The 19,455-nt window shown below is 32.4% G+C and overlaps 1 protein-coding gene across 3 annotated transcripts in view; it reads left to right on the top strand.

The window, feature by feature from the left end:
• The window catches only part of LOC145277036 (vesicular glutamate transporter 1-like), a 766,656-nt gene extending 747,828 nt beyond the window's left edge, over window positions 1-18,828 (top strand). For all 3 annotated transcript variants that reach the window (XM_080128665.1, XM_080128667.1, XM_080128666.1), the window contains 2 exons: window positions 16,060-16,187; window positions 17,574-18,828. In XM_080128665.1, the coding sequence (XP_079984791.1) occupies window positions 16,060-16,187; window positions 17,574-17,855 (410 nt within the window). In that variant the 3' untranslated portion in view covers window positions 17,856-18,828. The remainder of the gene's footprint in view (window positions 1-16,059; window positions 16,188-17,573) is intronic.
• Window positions 18,829-19,455: the final 627 nt, after the last annotated feature.

Raw genomic sequence — 19,455 nt, 5'->3', positions numbered from 1 at the left:
TATTATGGAGCCCATTGGTTGTTTTTTAGCCATATTCTCTAGTACTTTCTATCGGTACTTCCGATCGACCTCGGGATTGATTGTTCTTCTTCTTCTTTATCGAGGGTTGGATGTATTTATAACAATACCGACATCACTATATGTTATGGGGTTAAATGATAATAAACGAAAGAAACACAGGATTTTGAGTAACGAAACATGTATTCAGATATATTACAAGCAAATTGAGTTGAGCAAACCTATTCCTCAATGGTAGGACGTTTGCACACGTCCAGCTTGGTCGCGTGCCAATCTCAGACTGTCGGGCACCGGTCTCGTTACCGAAAGTGACGTCACCAACGGAAGTGACGTCATGAGATAGTCAATTAATCCCATGGAGGGGCGTCTCCAACACTATACGAATGGGCGACAAATCCAACTTCTACACAATCTTGAATAAAACTAAAAATAAACAACATTTTTTGCGAGAAAACAATTACAGAACAATAAAAAAAAATAATCAAATTATAACAGCAAACAAGGCCGAAATCAGAACAATAAAACTTAGTAAAATTAATAAGAGACTATAAACCCGGCTACATATATGCAAAAATTAAAACTCACAAAACAGGATACTCTCTAAGACCCATAATCTCTCAAATCATAACACCAGTATACCATCTCGCCAAAACAATTAATAACATTATCCAACCTTGCAAATCTAGTAAACACAGCATAAAATCTACCACCGACTTCATAGACCTTCTAAAATTAACCTCCCCCTACAAGTACATAACCGCCTTCCTTGATACTGAAAACCTCTTCACTAACGTCTCTATAAAAATACAATAAATCAAAGTAAAACCAAGTATACAACTACATCACGATACCCCATCCAGCCATAAAACCCCAAACTCTGAAAAATTGCTACTAAAATGCACCACCCAAGTTCTCTTCATCGACCATACTGGGAAAACATATATCCAAATAGATGGCGTCTCAATGAGATCACCTCTAGGCCACACATTTGCAGAATACTACATGACTAACCTCGAAAACAAAATTCTCTCAGATCCAAACATTAAACCCAACATTTAGGCCCAATATCTAGACGACATATTCATAACAACAGGATCCGTTCAAGACATTAAAAATTCCAACTAAACCTTGAAACACACTCCGTCCTCAAATTTGCACACGAATTAAACATAAATAATAAAATCCATTTTCTCGATATATTAGTAAGTTCGAGCAACCCTACAACATACATAATATCAACATACAAAAAAACTACTAATAACAATGCAATCCTCTTAAATTATAAGAGCGAATGTCCACAAAAATATAAAACTGCTCTTTTAAAAATCCGATTCACCATTCATATAATATAGCATCAACCCGACAAATATTTTACAAAGAACTAACAATCATAAAACAAATCCTAATAAACAACAATTTCCCTAACAAAATCGTAAAAACTCTATTTAAACTCCATCCATAATAAAACACAAACCCTAACTCTTATAAAAATGATATCATCAAGATATACAAACAAAATTTACATTAACTTCAAAATAGACAAAAAAAATAATAATAAACCTAATTAAAAGGCACACCAAACCTATCGACCAGAACAAAAAGATTAAACTAATATTATATGATACTAAATTTAAAACCTCTAATCTAATAAAAACAAAATTAATTCTATTAACAACACACAAAACCAAACTAATGTAGTATATGAATTTCAATGCTCCACCGAATAATGTCTCCAAACCCATTCTAAAAGTTTATATGATACATAGATTGGCGACAACACTCTTCCAGGGATTAATCTACAACTTAGCAGATAATAGTGCCATAAAGCGACTCTTACCCTCTTACAACAGAAATCTACACTCATCCGAAATAAGAACTATTCTAACTAACAATACTAAATTAGATAGTTTAACTGTACACGACGACTTAAATTACTCACAGCTACACTAATTAAACAAATTACAGTCCCTTATTAACCGAATCGCGTTTAATATTGGGACAAATATACTGACCGTATTCAACAATTAATAATAAATAAATAACAAAATCCAAATGAAAATAATTTCCCCCATCCACCCACCGTACACCTACCTGTATAACAAATATTAAATAATATAGAATTAACTATAAATACACTCAAGCCTCGATTAACAGCAACCACTCCCGAAGACGATCGGAAGTACCGATGGAAAGCGCTAGAACAACAAAAACTGGGCGCCATAATATATAACCTACCAGGCGAAATAAGAAAGACCGCTCGGCGAATATAAAAGATTACCAACAAAATTGGAAAAAAGACGACCTCGGAGTTGTCTAGAGTTTAGGTGATGATAAGTTTCCACAGATTTTTAGTAGTCTCCCCTTTTATGATAACTTCTGCAAATGAGTTTATAGCGACAATCGCTTACCATTGATTTCTCGCTGGCAATGTTATTGATTTTCACTGGAATTTAGGTTAAGCTTATCTAAAGTCCCAGTACTTTTCGTAACCATCCAGTGGAGGTCTTGTTAATGCTTTCCCTTTTTGGTCTTTCCATTCGCCTTGACTCTTCACAACTGTTTTTGTGTGATATCAGCCAGGCTGATTCCCTTTCTTTTTTTCGGAGATGGGCACAGTGTAATTTTTCTTCTTCTTCTTCTTCTTCTTCTTCTTCTTCTTTTTATTATTATTAGTAGTAGTAGTAGTAGTAGTAGTAGTAGTAGTAGTAGTCATTCGGAGCTTTAACACAGACCATTATCAAAGAATTCTCTTTGCCTGTGGTGTTCCTTGGAGTCTGAGCGATAACATCTAACCACATTTCCAGTACTCTGCATCTCTTTCGACATCATTTGCAAATTAATTGGCGTTATCGCAACAGTCGTTGGCCATAGATTTCTCATTGGTAACGACCATTGATCGCTGAGATATGAGTTGTAATTAGCCTCCCCAAAGCCCCAGTCCTCCTCGCACTCCTTCAGCAGACGTCTGGTTAGTGCTTTCTCTCCTCGGTCTTTCTATCCTTCTTGATCTTCCATTTTATTTGGTCCGACGCCAGTTTATAGTGACTAAAAATGGGCACGCTAACTAAAAATTATATAATTATTCAGTCTTTAAGTGGCGTTTCTTTGTGTTTTACCTCTTTAATAGTTTCTAGCGCCCGCGAGTCATATATATTAGTCTCTGCACTCAAGGATTTTCTTTTTTATTTAAGCCGTTGTTGTTGTTGTTGTTGTTATTATTATTATTATTATTATTATTATTATTATTATTATTATTATTATTATAACGATGAAAAACTTTTCTTCACTTTTTTTTTTTTTTTTTTTTTTGCTTTAATATTAGCGTTTATTTTTATGATTACATTAAGGATGTGTTTGTTTTTATATTCCAAGATTGTCAATTAGAGCGGGCCCAAACAAATGCCCATAGTATCCATGGCAAAGCGAATCTGGCGACAGCCCAAATTATTTGAATTTATGGCAACATAATAATAAAGTGAATTCAAATGATAGGTAAATGTAGACTGAATATTGCACTTTACGAAGCTATTAACACTGAAATATCCAAATAAACATTTAATCCAAAATTAAGTGAGAAATTTCAATGATACAGAAAACGACAATATTTTCTTAGCAAGCTAATAACTATATATATTTTTTGTTTTGTTTGTGTTAATTCTTCAAGAAAGCCGGAAGCGCTTGCCAAACATCACAATAGACACTCTAAATAATGTGTACGCGACCAAGTTAATTTGGAGTGATGAGGTGAACATATAATTAGGGCGTGTCTGTGTCAGAAAAGGATTCTTTGTGATGATGCATAAAATGGGAGGGAAAAGAAGAGAAATTGTCGAGGCTCTTTTGTGTTAATTGACATTAGCGCCTCCGAACTGGTTAGATGTGAATTGATCGGCCGTCGATGAAACAAAAATGGCGGACACACCAGCAGACATATTTGTGTATGCACTGCTTTGTCTATATCTGGTTTTGTCTGCGAATATATTTCGAAATGGATGAAGTAAAAAGGAAAGAGAATGGAAGGAAGAAACTGAACAGGCTGTGTTTACAGAACATTGTATTGGGTTTTGTTCTACAACATTCAATAGTGGATGGGTTATTTTTTATCGAAACCATAGGTTTACAGATTAATTGCTTTTAGGCGTATATTTTTGTAAACAATATTGTGTCTATTAAAACTACTGTTCTCGCCTTGAGTGTTATTTGCGCAACGTTTCCACATACACACACACACACACATATATATATATGTGTGTGTGTGTGTGTATGTGTGTGTGTATGTGAGGGATATATATATATATATATATATATTCGTATGTGTGTGTATATATACACTTAATTATTATAGGAAAAATATTTATTCACTGATAACGATTTTATAAACACTGAATACATGTGCGTGTGTTTGTATTTATGTAAATATATATATATATATATATATATATATATATACATGTATGCGCATGTATATATATATATATATATATATATATATATATATATAGAGAGAGAGAGAGAGAGAGAGAGAGAGAGAGATGCGTGCTTGTGTGTGTGTGTGTATATATGTGTATAAATATAGATATGTACATACAAGTCCTTAAATTATGGAGCGACTATTTAATTGTGAGGGAGATCATTCTTCTTAAAACTCCCAAAGGAAGTAACTTATATGAGGTGTATTTTGTCGAACTCGCAATATTTCTCTCAAATTTGAGAATTTGCATGGAATCTCAAAGAGAACTATCTATTTAATAGACGGGAGTCTTAAGTAATCAGTAATTTTACACGCATCAACCTCCAGAAGGTTTTAATTAACAGCTGTATCTAGTTCTATAACCGCTACTTACTACTTATTACTATATATCTCTGCTGAATGAATTACTCGGTCTATAAAAGTCGTTAGCATGCGGTAACGAATGGGAAAGGGTAAGTTAATCTTTATATTCTGACATTCAAGGAATATTCGGGTGTCAATCTTACAATTTACATTTGTACTATAAACTTGTAACTTTGTGTGTGTGTGTGTGTGTGTGTGTGTTGAGTCTCATTTTATCTGATTCCTTTTTACTTATTATATTCTCAAATGATATATCCCCCCCCCACACACACATATATATATATATATATATATATATATATATATTTCTGTAGAAATATATATATATATATATATTTCTGTAGAAATATATTTTCTTATAATATATATCAATCCTTATTTAAGAAGTTCAATGTAATTACAGAGCAAGATAGAGAATAAATTACAAAAAGTTATATTCCAAAATTCATGGTGTTTACCATCTTATAATTTATTCCTTTAATTCAGTTGATTTATACAATTCTTGACTTGAATTCAAAATGGCGTAATGGAAAAATAAAAAGGTATTTGCAGCTTCTCTTCCAATTTTCGGATTTTCACCATATCAAATCACATTTCAATTCCTTTTGACTGATTGATTGTTGCTATTTCCTCTAATGAGTTAAGGGCATAATAGATTCACTTATTGATATAATAATTAAGTGATTGATTTTGCGCAATGAAACAGATACTGTCAAGAATTGTATAAGTCAATAGAATAAAGGAATAAATTATAAGATGGTCAGCATCATGAATTTTGTGAATATAACTTTTTGTCATTTATTCTCTCTCCCTTTCCCTCTCTCTCTCTCTCTCTCTCTCTCTCTCTCTCTCTATATATATATATATATATATATATATATATATATATATATATATATATATACATATATATGGGTGTTTTCTGTGCGTTTGTGTGTGTGCTTGTGTAGGTGTGCAAGGAGGGGGGATAAATTTAATTAAATACATTCAAACTTTTGAATTTAAAAAAAATGTGTCGAAATGCGTTGAAAAGCAATAAAAATACTCGCTCGCAAATGTGAAAGCTAAAATACACATCATTTATAGAAAACTATACGTTACATATATAAAAACTATACGTTACATATGTTAAAAACTTACCATGATTTAATTACATAATGCACTACACCCAAAGGACGATATTGACAGACTCTACGTGAAAAGGAAAGACGGCGGGAGAGGACTGATCTCTATAGAAGACTGTGTGAAGGACACGAAAAAAGTACTAGAAAAATACATAATGCAAAGCACTAAAAGGATAATTATGGCAGAGAGAGATGTGAAGAAAACCAACAAAAAAGAAAACAGAGAGACAAAAGGCAAAACGAGAAAAAAGAAATGGGAAGAGAAACAACTCCACGGAAGATTCATAAGAATGACAAAAGATGAGAATAACAGAAACACCTGGACATGGATGCGAAAAGGACATATAAACCGAGAAACTGAATCTCTAATAACTGCAGCACAAGGCAACTCGATAAGAACCAACCATATCAAAGCAAGGATCGATAAAACACAAGAAAACAGCAAATGCAGACTGTGGACAAAGAGACGAAGCGATAAACCATATAGTAAGTGAATGCAGCAAACTGGTCCAAAAGGAATACAAAAACAGGCATGACCAAGTGGGGAGGGCGGTGCACTGGGAATTGTGCAAACGGCTGCATTTTGAGCGTTCAGATAAATGGTACAAGCAGAAACCCGCAACGGCACTCGAAAACGAGAACCACAAAATCCTATGGGACATCGACATACAAACGGACAAACCCATCCAAGCAAGAAGACCAGATGTCGTAATAATTAAAAAGAAAGAGAAATCCTATCAAATCGTAGATTTTGCTGTCCCAGCTGACCACAGGGTGAGTATGAAAGAAAAGGAGAAACGAAGCAAATACACAGAAGCTAGCCAGAGAGTTAAAAGGGATTTAGATGATGAAGAAAATCAAAAACTGGACCGATGATAGTAGGAGCACTAGGAACAATTCCGAAAAACCTGGAAAAAAGAATGTCAGGAATTCGAATCAGAGGAATAGCTGCAAAAATACAACGCCTAACGATAATGAAAACGACTGAATGCGAAGAATAACACAAGACAATATAACGAAGAAGCGTTACAAGGAATGAAGAACACCGAAGCTGCATAACTACATGTTCTACATCCCCATCATGCATCCCCTCCATTGTTTCACCACCATTCCCCCAATAGAAAAGTGATATCAAAGAGCCTAGAAGGGTCAAGGAGGATGGAAAGACCGAGGAGGGAGCACTGGCCAGACCTCTGCTGGACAAGTGTGAAGAGAACTGGGATCTTGGGGAGGCTTAGTGCCACTCAAATTCCAGTATAAACCAATGGTCACTGCCAGCGAAAAATCAATAGTCACTCAGCTTCCAGATAACACTACAGGTCTCCAATCAGATCGTTCGTTGACTTGTGTGAAAGCTCCATGTGAGCCAATAATAATATGCATAAAATAAATTACAATATTTTAAAATTCTAAAAAATATGGTTTTCAGTCCATGTCGTTAGCGACTTAGCAACCGTCATCTAATGAGTACTTATTGAAATCTGAAGTTCGAGGTTCGATTTCCAATGTCGGCACATCGGCTGTATAAAGCTATATCGATGAGTTTTTATGAGACGGGACATGTATATTTATGTAAAAATAATTATTTTATGGAAATCGCTCCAGACAAGGATTGACGCCACTTTGTATAGTAAGTTAAGGAAAACCCTACATTAAGGTAAGTGCTGCTCAGATTACCCATTCCTGCCATTATAGGGTTCAAAATCGGCTTCAAAATCTAGTGAGCGACGCCCATTTCTCCTCTTTACAGCCTCTTTTTCACAGACGAGACATTACGTGTCTGTCTCTGCTCTAGCGTTATTTTCATGGCAGGTGTTAAAGTGAGCCTCAATCCCCACCCCTGTAAAACATCCGAAGCGGACACTTGTTTAGCTAGCACAACTACTTACATCTGTGCCTAAAACTAAACGAAAATTCTATAAGCAAAACATCTTTCATATAACTACCGCCTGTGGAACACCATACTGTGGGTCTGCTTTCCAGGTGTCTATAACATGGTCGTTTTCAAGTCTAACGTGAACAAGTTAAAGAAAGAAACAGTAGTCAAGTTCCACTATTATCGATAATCACGGTGTCTCACTAGCTAACTTAACCGTTATCCTCGAATGGCTTTCAGGCTTAGATATGCGGTGGCCCCACTTTTAGTAAAATACAAAGGAAAAGAAAAACTCTTCCCTCGTAAGGAGGCAAGTAAATATAGACCAGACTAGACCTTCTATTAGACTTGTAATAACAAGTATTGACAAACGTCCAAATCAATCAAGAGTATCGTATTGATCTGACTCTCCAATCATCTCCCCCATCTCTTTTCCGTTATTACGTTATCCGTTATCTTTACGTGCCCTTATTGATAACAACTTCCGCCCTTTTCGAAAAGCCTCCAGCAAACTTTGGGTTCGTAATAGAATTATGATAAGCATTCACGCCTGTTCATTATTTCCACTTCCTGTTTAGTGCGAATGACCTTACTAAGGCTTCTTGTTATTTAGGTAGTTTTCAACGTTGTCTGGCACAGAGTTGAATTAGTGGGCGACAGTGCGAGAACTATATTCGCAATATTACCAGTTTACAGACGTTCAAACTTGATATTTATCTCGATATTTTGATATTTTGTAAGGTTGTCTAGAATCCATAGAAACTTTCTTCGCGTGTTATTTGCATTGAAATTAGTATTTAAATGTACTTTAATGAAAGCCAAAAGCATGGGGACTGTCAGAATTAAATGTATTTCTCACCAGAGAGAGAGAGAGAGAGAGAGAGAAAGAGAGAGAGAGAGAGAGAAAGAGAGATAAATAGTTAATGCGTTAAATATATAGAAACGAACACATATGTGTATATAGAGATAGACAGAGATACATAACTAGATGTATGAGTTGATTACTTAAGTATATTAAACCAGATACATATATATATATATGTATATATATATATATATATGTATATATATATATATATATATATATATATATATATATATATATATATATATATAAGAGCACGTAGTTAATAAAACATGTTGAAAACACTTTGAAAAAAAGTTAAAAACATATTTAATTTGAAAAGGAAACACTAAATAAGTGGGTAGTCCTTAATCCGCGGAGTTTCAAAGAAATACTTTCCTTCTCATCAGAGGGTAGGATTTAGCAAAATGCGGGATCGGATTTTGCTTGCAAAAGTATTTGATTAAACTACAAGTAAATCATAGGTCTTACTTGATAACAAGAAGTGAAGCAGAGGGAAAAGGGTGAAGAAAAAAGTGATTTCACATAAAATTAATGACTTAGTTTTTATTTTATTTTATTTTTATTTTTATTTTATTTTATTTTTATTTCATTTTTATTTTTAAATATTTCCAGGATATCTACCTTATACACAGCTAAAATGCTAGTTTTAGTTTGGTGTTTTTAACTGCCCCCCCCTATTCTTTTGAACCTGATTTTTAATTCAAAATTATGAATCGTTTTACTCAATATATATATATATATAGAGAGAGAGAGAGAGACAGACAGACAGACAGACAGACAGAGAGAGTCATTCACATACGGTAGTGTTTCGCTTTTTCACAGCTCATCAGTGCGGCTAGACAGGCAACTGCCTCAAACCAGGATATATATATATATATATATATATATATATATATATATATATATATATATATATATATATATATACGAGCAAACCGTTAATAAAACATGTTAAAAACACTTTGAAATGAGTTAAAAACATATTTAATCTGAAAAGGAAACACTAGATAAGTGGATAGTCCTTAATCCACGGAGTTTCGAAGAAATACTTTCCTTCTCATCAGAGGGTAGGAATTAGCAATTTGCAGGATCGGATTTTGCATGCAAAAGTATTTGATGAAACAACAAGTAAGTCAAAGATCTTACTTGAAAACAAGAAAAGTGAAGCAGAGGGAATATGTTGAAGAAAAAGGTGATTACACATGAATGGATAGTCCGGTGGAAGATAGATAATCCAGTGACGGTAAAGGTAAAATCCAAGTATATAATTTCAAGAAAGTTAATTGAATTTCCATTTGCACAAATAAAATCCAAAAACCACGTAATTGGAAGAAGATTGTCCATAATAATCCAAAGGCAGAAATCCATAGAAAAATTCACAAAAATGTGTACAAGGAAAAAAGAAAAATATTCCAATAATATTCATAAAAGGAAAATGCTTTTCATTCTACTGCCGAGATATAAATATAAATAAGAAAGATCAAGGAAGAAAAAGAGAAGAAAAAATTGGGATGGAGTTAAATATAAATAGAGAAACAAATGTCAAAATGACCCAGACAGGAAATGTTAAAGGCGCAAAAAAATATATAGGGCAAAATAATATAGGTCAATTGACATGTACAGGTCATCACTTAAAAAAAGTTCAACAAGAGCTGTTAGAAGACACTAAATGGAAAATAAATAAATCAATCAATAAATAAACAGAAAATGAATAATAAATAAACAATAAATAAATAAATGAAAATAAAAATAAAAATAAAAATGAAATAAAAAATAAACATTATTTAGGGGGAGAAGATGGCCGGTATATGCAAATTCAGCGAAAAGCAAGAAAAAAGAAAAGAAGTAAAAGCATATAGTAAAATATAAGTAAATATGCAAGATATATTATATATGGGTAGATGGATATATTAGATAGATAGGAAAGTTTAAAGAATAAAACAGAAAATGCAGATAAAAAACCGGCCATGCAAAGAAGAGATAAAGAATTAAAATAAAGGAATATTAAATTATAAAGTATTAAGAAGTAAGTAGAAAAACGAATAAGTTAAAGAAAAAAATGTTTATATCTATATAAAAGGTAAAAGTAATGACTATGTAATTTCGAAATTGCCATAATTAAATTTGGACTTATGTTTACAGAAAAAGATCAGTTCATTTTTAGAATTTATTATATTGTTACTTTGAAGGGAAGTAATTATAGTTATAGCTTCGGTTGTGCAGAGGCGACATGACTTAGAGCTTGGAGTATAAGACTTAACTTTTTTATGATAGTCCATTTGATTGAGAAGGGGGTATTGTTAGAGTTAAGTTTTTTAATTAAAGTGGTTAGAGAAGTTCCTTGGTTATTATCAGAATTATGGTTGTTAAAGGAAAAAATGTGGTTTGATATTCTTTTCTTAATTAATGTTGAAGTAGCGCCGATATATGTATGTACTTTGTTAAAAGCTCGAGGTCCGGTATTAATATTAATTTGTTGATTTGTATTAGTTAAATAGTTTGAATTTTGTTCATAGTGTTCAACAAATGGTGGGACAATGTTTGTATGAGGATTATTTTGGAGGGGATAATGAGTGTTGTTAGTGTTAAGATGGTTGTTAGAAGAAATATTATTCTCATTATCATTATTATTATTATTATTATTATTATTATTATTATTATTATTAGTTGTATGATTGTAGATGGAGGGGCTGCTCGAGTGGTTTATTGGATTAGTAACTATATCAGATGGAGGGTGGGGAGAAGAATAACTTGAAGACGAAATGTTAGTGTGTGCTATGGGAGGATTGCGTGGGAGTTCAGTAATAGTGCAAGAATATATAACATCTTTATGGATGCAATCATTATTAAGTGGGAAAAGATGTTTGTTATTGCAATTACAGTTAGTTTTGGGTTTAATTGGGAAAGGGATTTTTTGGGCTGATTTAATTTTTTTGTTATTAGATGTTAAGATTCTTTGTGCTAAATAAGGCATTGTTGAATAAGAAATCCTAATTGAATTTTTATTGAAAATAGACTTATATCTGTGTGGGTATTTGAAAGAGTTTTGTACAATGTTGAAGAATTCCTTAGGTATATTAGTTTTGACGTTTAGCCTAAATGGAGGATTAAACCAAATATTTTTCTTTCTCCTGGTGCGACTGGGTGGGTTAGAGGTATTGCGATTAATATTTTGGTTTGGTTTAGATTATAAATGTAGACTGGTTCATTGTTATTGATAGCAGCAGATCTTGTTATTTGAACTGGTTTCTTACGAGTCATATTGTGTGCGATTACAGATTTAAGGCGGCCTGCAGGAGGAGCATAATGGTTGTATTTAATCTTTTCCTTGTGTCCTGAGTTCCATAAGGCATTATTGAAGAAAGTAGCATTTTGATTAAAAGTTTTTTTATCAGCAGAAAGAGCAGAAATTTTTCTAGAGACTGATGGTACTATAGATTTAATAATTGAGTTGGGGTGGTTAGAAGATTTATGGGCGTGTAAAAGTGTAAGATTAGGTTTATGATAGGGGCTATGAGTTTCGGTGTTAAGATTAAATGTAACGTCTAGAAAATTTGAAGTGTTTTGTTTGGTTCGATAATTATGGAAAGGCCAAAGTTATTGAAGAAATTATGTAATTTTTTCATTGTTTTGTTGTACTCTCTTGGTCTGGCTGTTGTAGTAAAAAGGGCATCATCTCTATAAAGGCCCCCTTTGATATGTTTAAAGTGGTATTTAAGTTCTTTCAATAAGAAGAGTCCCACTAAATCGGTAACTACTGCAGAGTCAGAAGGACCCATCAAGATGTCCAAATTATCAGGGGTATCCTTTCTAGTCCAAAGCTTATTGTTAAATTGTATAAGGGACTTTCTCGCTAAGAGAATTAATTTTATTTCTAAATTAGTTAAGTCAGAATTTCTTTTAGCAAAGATAAGGGCCTTATTTAAAAGGATCGCAGAAATTGATTGATAATAATTTTGGATGTCAAATGTTATGAAGTTAAGGAGGTGTTTATTTTTAAGGGAGACAAACCAATTAATTACGGAATCTGAATTCAGCCAAAGAGGGAAATTTACTTTTTCTTTAATAGAAGGGATGATTCTATCTAAGATATTTTTGCTTACAGCTCCTAAGTCAGAGTTAGATGGACAGATCAATCTGATGGAAGGGTTGTCATAGAAATTAGGTTTATGATCTTTGAGGGAGAATCTAGGAGTACCCGGAGAAATTATTTCAGTGAAGTTATGAATATTCATAGAAGTCAGTAAAAGTTTAGCATCAGAATTAATAGGAATCTAAAGTCTTAGGAGGGACTATTTTATAAGATTTATGAAGTTCTTTATACAAAAGTTTTTTATATGTAGGATAGTCAAGTTTATAATAATTTTTTGTCTTATCAGCAGGGACGAATATATTTTTTTTTTGTAACTTTTTCGGCAAAATTATTTATTTTTCGAGTAACCGGATTATAATGGTGTTTTTGTTTCTTAAAATTAATTTTTTGACTAAATTTAACGTGGAATTCTCAAACTCCTCGAGGTAAGGGTTGTATTTGGCGTGGCCAATATATATATATATATATATATATATATATATTACATTTTCACCCTAAACATGGCACATTACCACTTTGATGTAGGGGGCTACTATAAGGGACCTAAGCTACAGGGGTACTATGTAGGGATGTCTGTTCACGTTACACTTGAACTTCTGCATGTCAGTACAGTTGGGGAAGCACGGACCCGGAAAGGAATTCCAAAGTCTAGCAGTTCTAGGGAAGAAACTACTTGAGTAGAAAGGTCTCTTACATCTGGGGATCTCTACTGAATAGGGGTAGTATTTTGCTACTGTCGGGGATATTTATGTAGAGGGGTTACAAGTGCTTGCAGTTCGTCGGAGCATTCACCATTAAAGTACTTGTAGAACAGGCAGAGGGATGTAACATTGTTTCGATGGAACAGAGGTTAAATCCTATATGACAGTTCAGGACCAATCAGATTGGCGACTCTCTTTTGAACCAGCCCAAATATGACAATAATACTCTATACATGGGCGAATGATAGCCTTATAGAGGTACAGGATACTTTCGGGCGTTAGTAGCTTTCTAGCACAGTAGACAGAGCATACCTTCTTCGCAGCGGTCCTAGCAATGCTCTCAATGTAATTGTTCCAACTCATGTTTCCTGTGAACGTTAGGCCGAGGAGTTTAAAAGAAGTACTTTCAGATAATAAGTCTTTGGCTTCTGCTTCTGCTGCTGATTTGCTATTAAAGTAACTTCTACACGAACGACTACTAGATTTGTCCGCGGAAAATATTGTAAATATATGTTGTGTTATTATTAAAATAAACAATAAAATGAATTTACTCACAAGTGGTTATTTTGGGGGGGGAAATATAATTTTAGATTCATATAAAAAATATTTACAAAAAATAAATTATTTTTAAAGTATTTTCTCTTAAGGCAGATAGTAAATGGATACATAATGAACTCCTTAAAAACTGAAACAACTGTATTTTTTTTTCCAATTCTGTGTTCCACATTTTTCGTTTTTATTTTCGTTAAAAATCTTTGTAAAAAAAAATAAACAAGTTTATTTTTTAAGATTAGTCGTGTCTTGATTTTAATAATTATGCATGACTAAAAATCAAACACGATTTAATGTACCTCTAAATCCTTAAAGAATGAGACAAATATTTGGCACAGTTTATTGGAAAAAATAATTCTCTGTCGTTGGGTGTTTAATTAGTCAAAGCAACTTCGACAGTTTAAAGTTTAATTTTTTTTTTTAAATAAATAAACAAACAAAAGACAAGCAATGGTCAATAAGGATTTCTTTTACTTATTACAAAGATTTTCTAGTGTTACAATGTTATTTTGTTACAAATATTTTCTAGTGTTACAATGTTATTGTGTTACAAATATTTTCTAGTGTTACAATGTTATTGTGTTACAAATATTTTCTAGTGTTACAATGTTATTCTGTTACAAATATTTTCTAGTGTTGCAATGTTATTGTGTTACAAATATTTTCTAGTGTTGCAATGTTATTGTGTTACAAATATTTTCTAGTGTCACAATGTTATTGTGTTACAAATATTTTCTAGTGTTGCAATGTTATTGTGTTACAAATATTTTCTAGTGTTACGAATATTTTTGTTGCAATGTTATTGTGTTACAAATATTTTCTAGTGTTACAAATATTTTCTAGTGTTGCAATGTTATTGTGTTATAAATATTTTCTAGTGTTGCAATGTTATTGTGTTACAAATATTTTCTAGTGTTGCAATGTTATTGTGTTACAAATATTTTCTAGTGTCACAATGTTATTGTGTTACAAATATTTTCTAGTGTTGCAATGTTATTGTGTTACAAATATTTTCTAGTGTTACGAATATTTTTGTTGCAATGTTATTGTGTTACAAATATTTTCTAGTGTTACAAATATTTTCTAGTGTTGCAATGTTATTGTGTTATAAATATTTTCTAGTGTTGCAATGTTATTGCGTTACAAATATTTTCTAGTGTTACAATGTTATTGTGTTACAAATATTTTCTAGTGTTGCAATGTTATTGTGTTACAAATATTTTCTAGTGTTACAATGTTATTGTGTTACAAATATTTTCTAGTGTTGCAATGTTATTGTGTTACAAATATTTTCTAGTGTTACAATGTTATTCTGTTACAAATATTTTCTAGTGTTACAATGTTATTGTGTTACAAATATTTTCCAGTATTGCAATGTTATTGTGTTACAAAATTAAAATTTTAAATTAAAAGGTCACTTCTAAAATTTGGTTTGCCAAAAGAAAAACACACTCTGGACTGAAAGTGTGACTGTGACAAATTCGTTTTGCTTTTTTATTTCAATAATAAAGAAATAAACTTCTTTAGTTTTTATTATAATGTTTTATTTTTACAAAGATTAAAATATTTTTTGAAGTAGCACACTGGTTTGAAAAATAATATCCCAGTCTTTATGAATTTTCCAAAAGTGTTTGTGACTGTGACTAAATCCGTTTTATTGCTTATTTTAATAACAACATTTTGTTTTTGCGCTAATAGACTCAGGAGATGACTCGTGTAAGAGGGAATATTTAATAAAAATCGGGAGTTTTCTTTAGTAAAGATGAACGTAAAAAGATATTTGCCAAAAATAATCTCTCGAAACTTCTGAATAAATTCATTTTATTGTTTATTGCAAGCTTGTTTTACGATTTTTTACGCTGACAGACCCCGTCGATCGCCTGTGTTTAAGTTGCTTTAATCAGCAGGAGTGACAATTAGTCGTACAGTGATCGTACATAAGTTTTAGTCGTACATTTTTAGTAAAACCATTGTTTCTTTATTTACATTTCAGGTTTTAACGTCAACCATTTAGATATTGCTCCTCGCTACGCCAGTATATTAATGGGATTGTCTAACGGTGTTGGAACATTATCCGGAATGTTGTGCCCACCAATTACAGAAATGCTTACCAAAATTCCAGTAAGTAAAACCATATTTATATCTATCAACCTATCAGTCCATGCACATTCATATCCTCTCTCTCTCTCTCTCTCTCTCTCTCTCTCTCTCTCTCTCTCTCTCTCTCTCTCTCTCTCTCTCTCTCTCTCTTCCTCTATTACTTTCTCTCTTTTCCTCTCCCTCTCTCTTATATATATAAACATAATAAAATGGTACATGTGACGTAATCACCTTGACACCCCGGTTCCCCTCAAATCACCGAAGTTCAGCAACGCTGAGCCTTGTCAGTATTAAAATGGGTGACTATTTGAGAATTCCAGGTGCTGTATGTGTTCTCCGCTTATCTCGGCAATGTTTCCATTGGACCTCTCCTTGGCACTGGACCCAAACAATGCTGATTTACGAGAGGTGTGGTTGGTGTTAGCGCAACCCTTGCCTCACAATTATATGTGCAGCTACCCTTACAGGGGTGCCTATTATCTCTTGAGACAGAACGGAGGCATCGACAAGAAAATGGCTTCCACGAGCATTATGTCAATAGATTTTAAGAAATAATAAATCACATGTTGATAATTTGCAGAATATCTTCCGATTGTATTTCAATATAAATATACTTATCAAGAAAATGAGAATATACATTTTTTCCCCCCATTTTTTTTTACTTCATATATGTAGTTATTAAACATCTGGTTTAGTACGCGGTAACATGGCGGTGCTTGGAAGTTGAAATCTTTGTTTTTTATACGGAATAAAACAAAAAGGTTCATGCCTAAGAAATAAGATCGGCTTTTGGACGAAAATTTGGCTGCCAAGGGGTCAAAGCTCCAAAGATTTTATCTTTGCGGTCTCCAGCAAACTATTCAGCCAATTTTGGGTCTAAACATTTTAAATTTTCCATAAAGAGTATTCAGGCATGCATTAAGCTTTTTAATCAATTTGGGGGTGAAAATTTGGCTGCCAAGAGGTCAGAATCGAAAGAGCTGACTTTTTCAGCTCTTCTAAACTTTTTAATATATATGTACATATGCACATAAAGTTATGAACAGTACATAGGACCCTAGCAAAGCCGGGCTAAACTGCTAGTATATATATATATATATATATATATATATATATATATATATATATATATATATATATATATATATATATATTATGTTACAGACTAAACTTTTGTATAAGTAAAGAAGTTACTAGTAACTAGCTTACCGAAATATGCTCATGAATATGTAACGACATATTAATGCTTATGTTAAAAAAAAGTGTATATATATATATATATATATATATATATATATATATATATATATATATATATATATGAAAAACAAAATATACTTCGAACCATTTATTTTATCATTAATTCATTTATTCATTTTTTTTTTTTTTTTTTTTTTTGTATTACAGAGCATAGAAAGCTGGGAACATGTATTCCTCATCGCCAGCTTGGTTCATTTCGGTGGTGTTATCTTCTATGCCATCTTTGCATCCGGTGAGCTTCAACCTTGGGCCGACCCACCACCAGAGGAAGAGGAATGGAAGCCTGAAGACACCTTGAAGGGAGACTCTTACGACAAAATGCCCGATTACGGCACTGTCAATGAAAACGGTCCGGTGTACGAAACAAAAGAGGAGATGGTCCAGAGATACGGACGGAGACCGTCGGAATCAGATTCGGAAAATTACTGAACCAGTCCCCTCGGAGAAGATAATGACAAGAACAACAGTGACACCAACAACCCACACATATGTCACTGACTACAATTTCGTTGATATTATTAATCAGTATTGTGTTTACTAAAGGATAGAGTTGACCAGTCGGAATGATAGTATTCTTACACCCGTAATCGTTCACTCATTTGTTTTTGTTTTTTGTTTTTGTTTTTTTTTTTTAACTTTTATTTCCCCCCTTTTTTTAATTCATTCATATTTTTTAACGACGAATTCTACTTTCATAAACTCGATGGTGGTTTCGCGCCCTGTTACCTAAAGAGAGTGATGACAAGACTGTATTCAAATCCGGGTTATACGATTACTTCTATCTCGCATAATCTTTCGTGCTGGCGAGTCAGTTATCCTGCTAGTAACAGCGAAAATATGTAACGATGCTCAAGTGGTTATTTGTCGTGTTTTATTAATTTAACGACGGATGATTCCTCCATTATATTTTAATTTAATCCTTCTTAGACTACCGAGTTATGGTTCTTGTTTAGTGGGATATGAAAGAAGCTTTTTAAATATAACAATGGCGCTTTCATATATGCGCCATTTTAAATGTTATTTTAGTAGCAGAAATGGACTATTATACTTCCGTGTTTCCGTTTAAATTTTTAAAAATAATTCAAACCAGATATTACTTTATGATCGACGGTTTACATTTTTTTTAATCATGGGATATATAGCGTATTTTGTCATCCAAATGAATTCCGGTTTTGAAAATCCTTTGAAGTAAACAATTAATTCAAATACCCTGCCGAAAATGGAGATCAGAATTATTTTTTCATATAATAAATAAGAATATCCTTGAACTGAACTTTTTAATACGTTCATTTACGGAAACAGTATTACAGAAATAAAGAATATTGAATGCAAAATAATTTTTAAATATAATAAAGTAAAAGGAATTAAATTGAATGGATGATTAAATAAACGGAAAAGAAAATTAATTTATTATATTTTAACAGATATTTTACATTCAATATTGATAATGTCTGTAAAAATGTTTCTGTAAGTATTTTTAAATATGTAAATAAACATATTTTCTTAAATTGGTTTACAGATATTTTCATTTATTATATTTTAATAAAAAAAATAGTTTAGTTTTCAGCGGGGTTTTCAAATCAACTACCACAGTTTATTTCAAGGACTTTCAAAAAACGTAACTCATTTGGCTGAGTGAATACGCGATATTGCCAAATCATTTCCGAATATCGTAGGATTACAATGCAAACACTGTTGCAACCATTTTAATTCATTGTAAATCCATTACAGAAATGGCGGCACGGTGTTTACTATGTGAGTTTGTAAAATTCAAACATCATTTGCTACCTGTTAAACTGTCGATTAGAAAATAATTCCTGCTTTAAATTAAAGCTAAAAGAAAAGGCTCAAGTATTATGGTTCATGTGTTGTATCGAAGAACCGATTAGAATTTTCTTCAATAGGCTGGACAGATATTTTTGAGTTGAAGAGATGATTTTTTTAACGGCATAGAACACTTCTGTAATTGTTTTTCTTATATTTAGACGCATTGGTTCATCTGTTCTGATTCTTGTCTATTTGTTATTAT

The sequence above is a fragment of the Euprymna scolopes genome, chromosome 5, assembly GCF_053919585.1.
Source record: "Euprymna scolopes isolate OS-2025 chromosome 5, ASM5391958v1, whole genome shotgun sequence".
Classification (NCBI taxonomy): domain Eukaryota; kingdom Metazoa; phylum Mollusca; class Cephalopoda; order Sepiida; family Sepiolidae; genus Euprymna; species Euprymna scolopes.
Note: the sequence above shows the minus strand (reverse complement) of the source record. Positions and strands in the feature narration are given on the sequence as shown.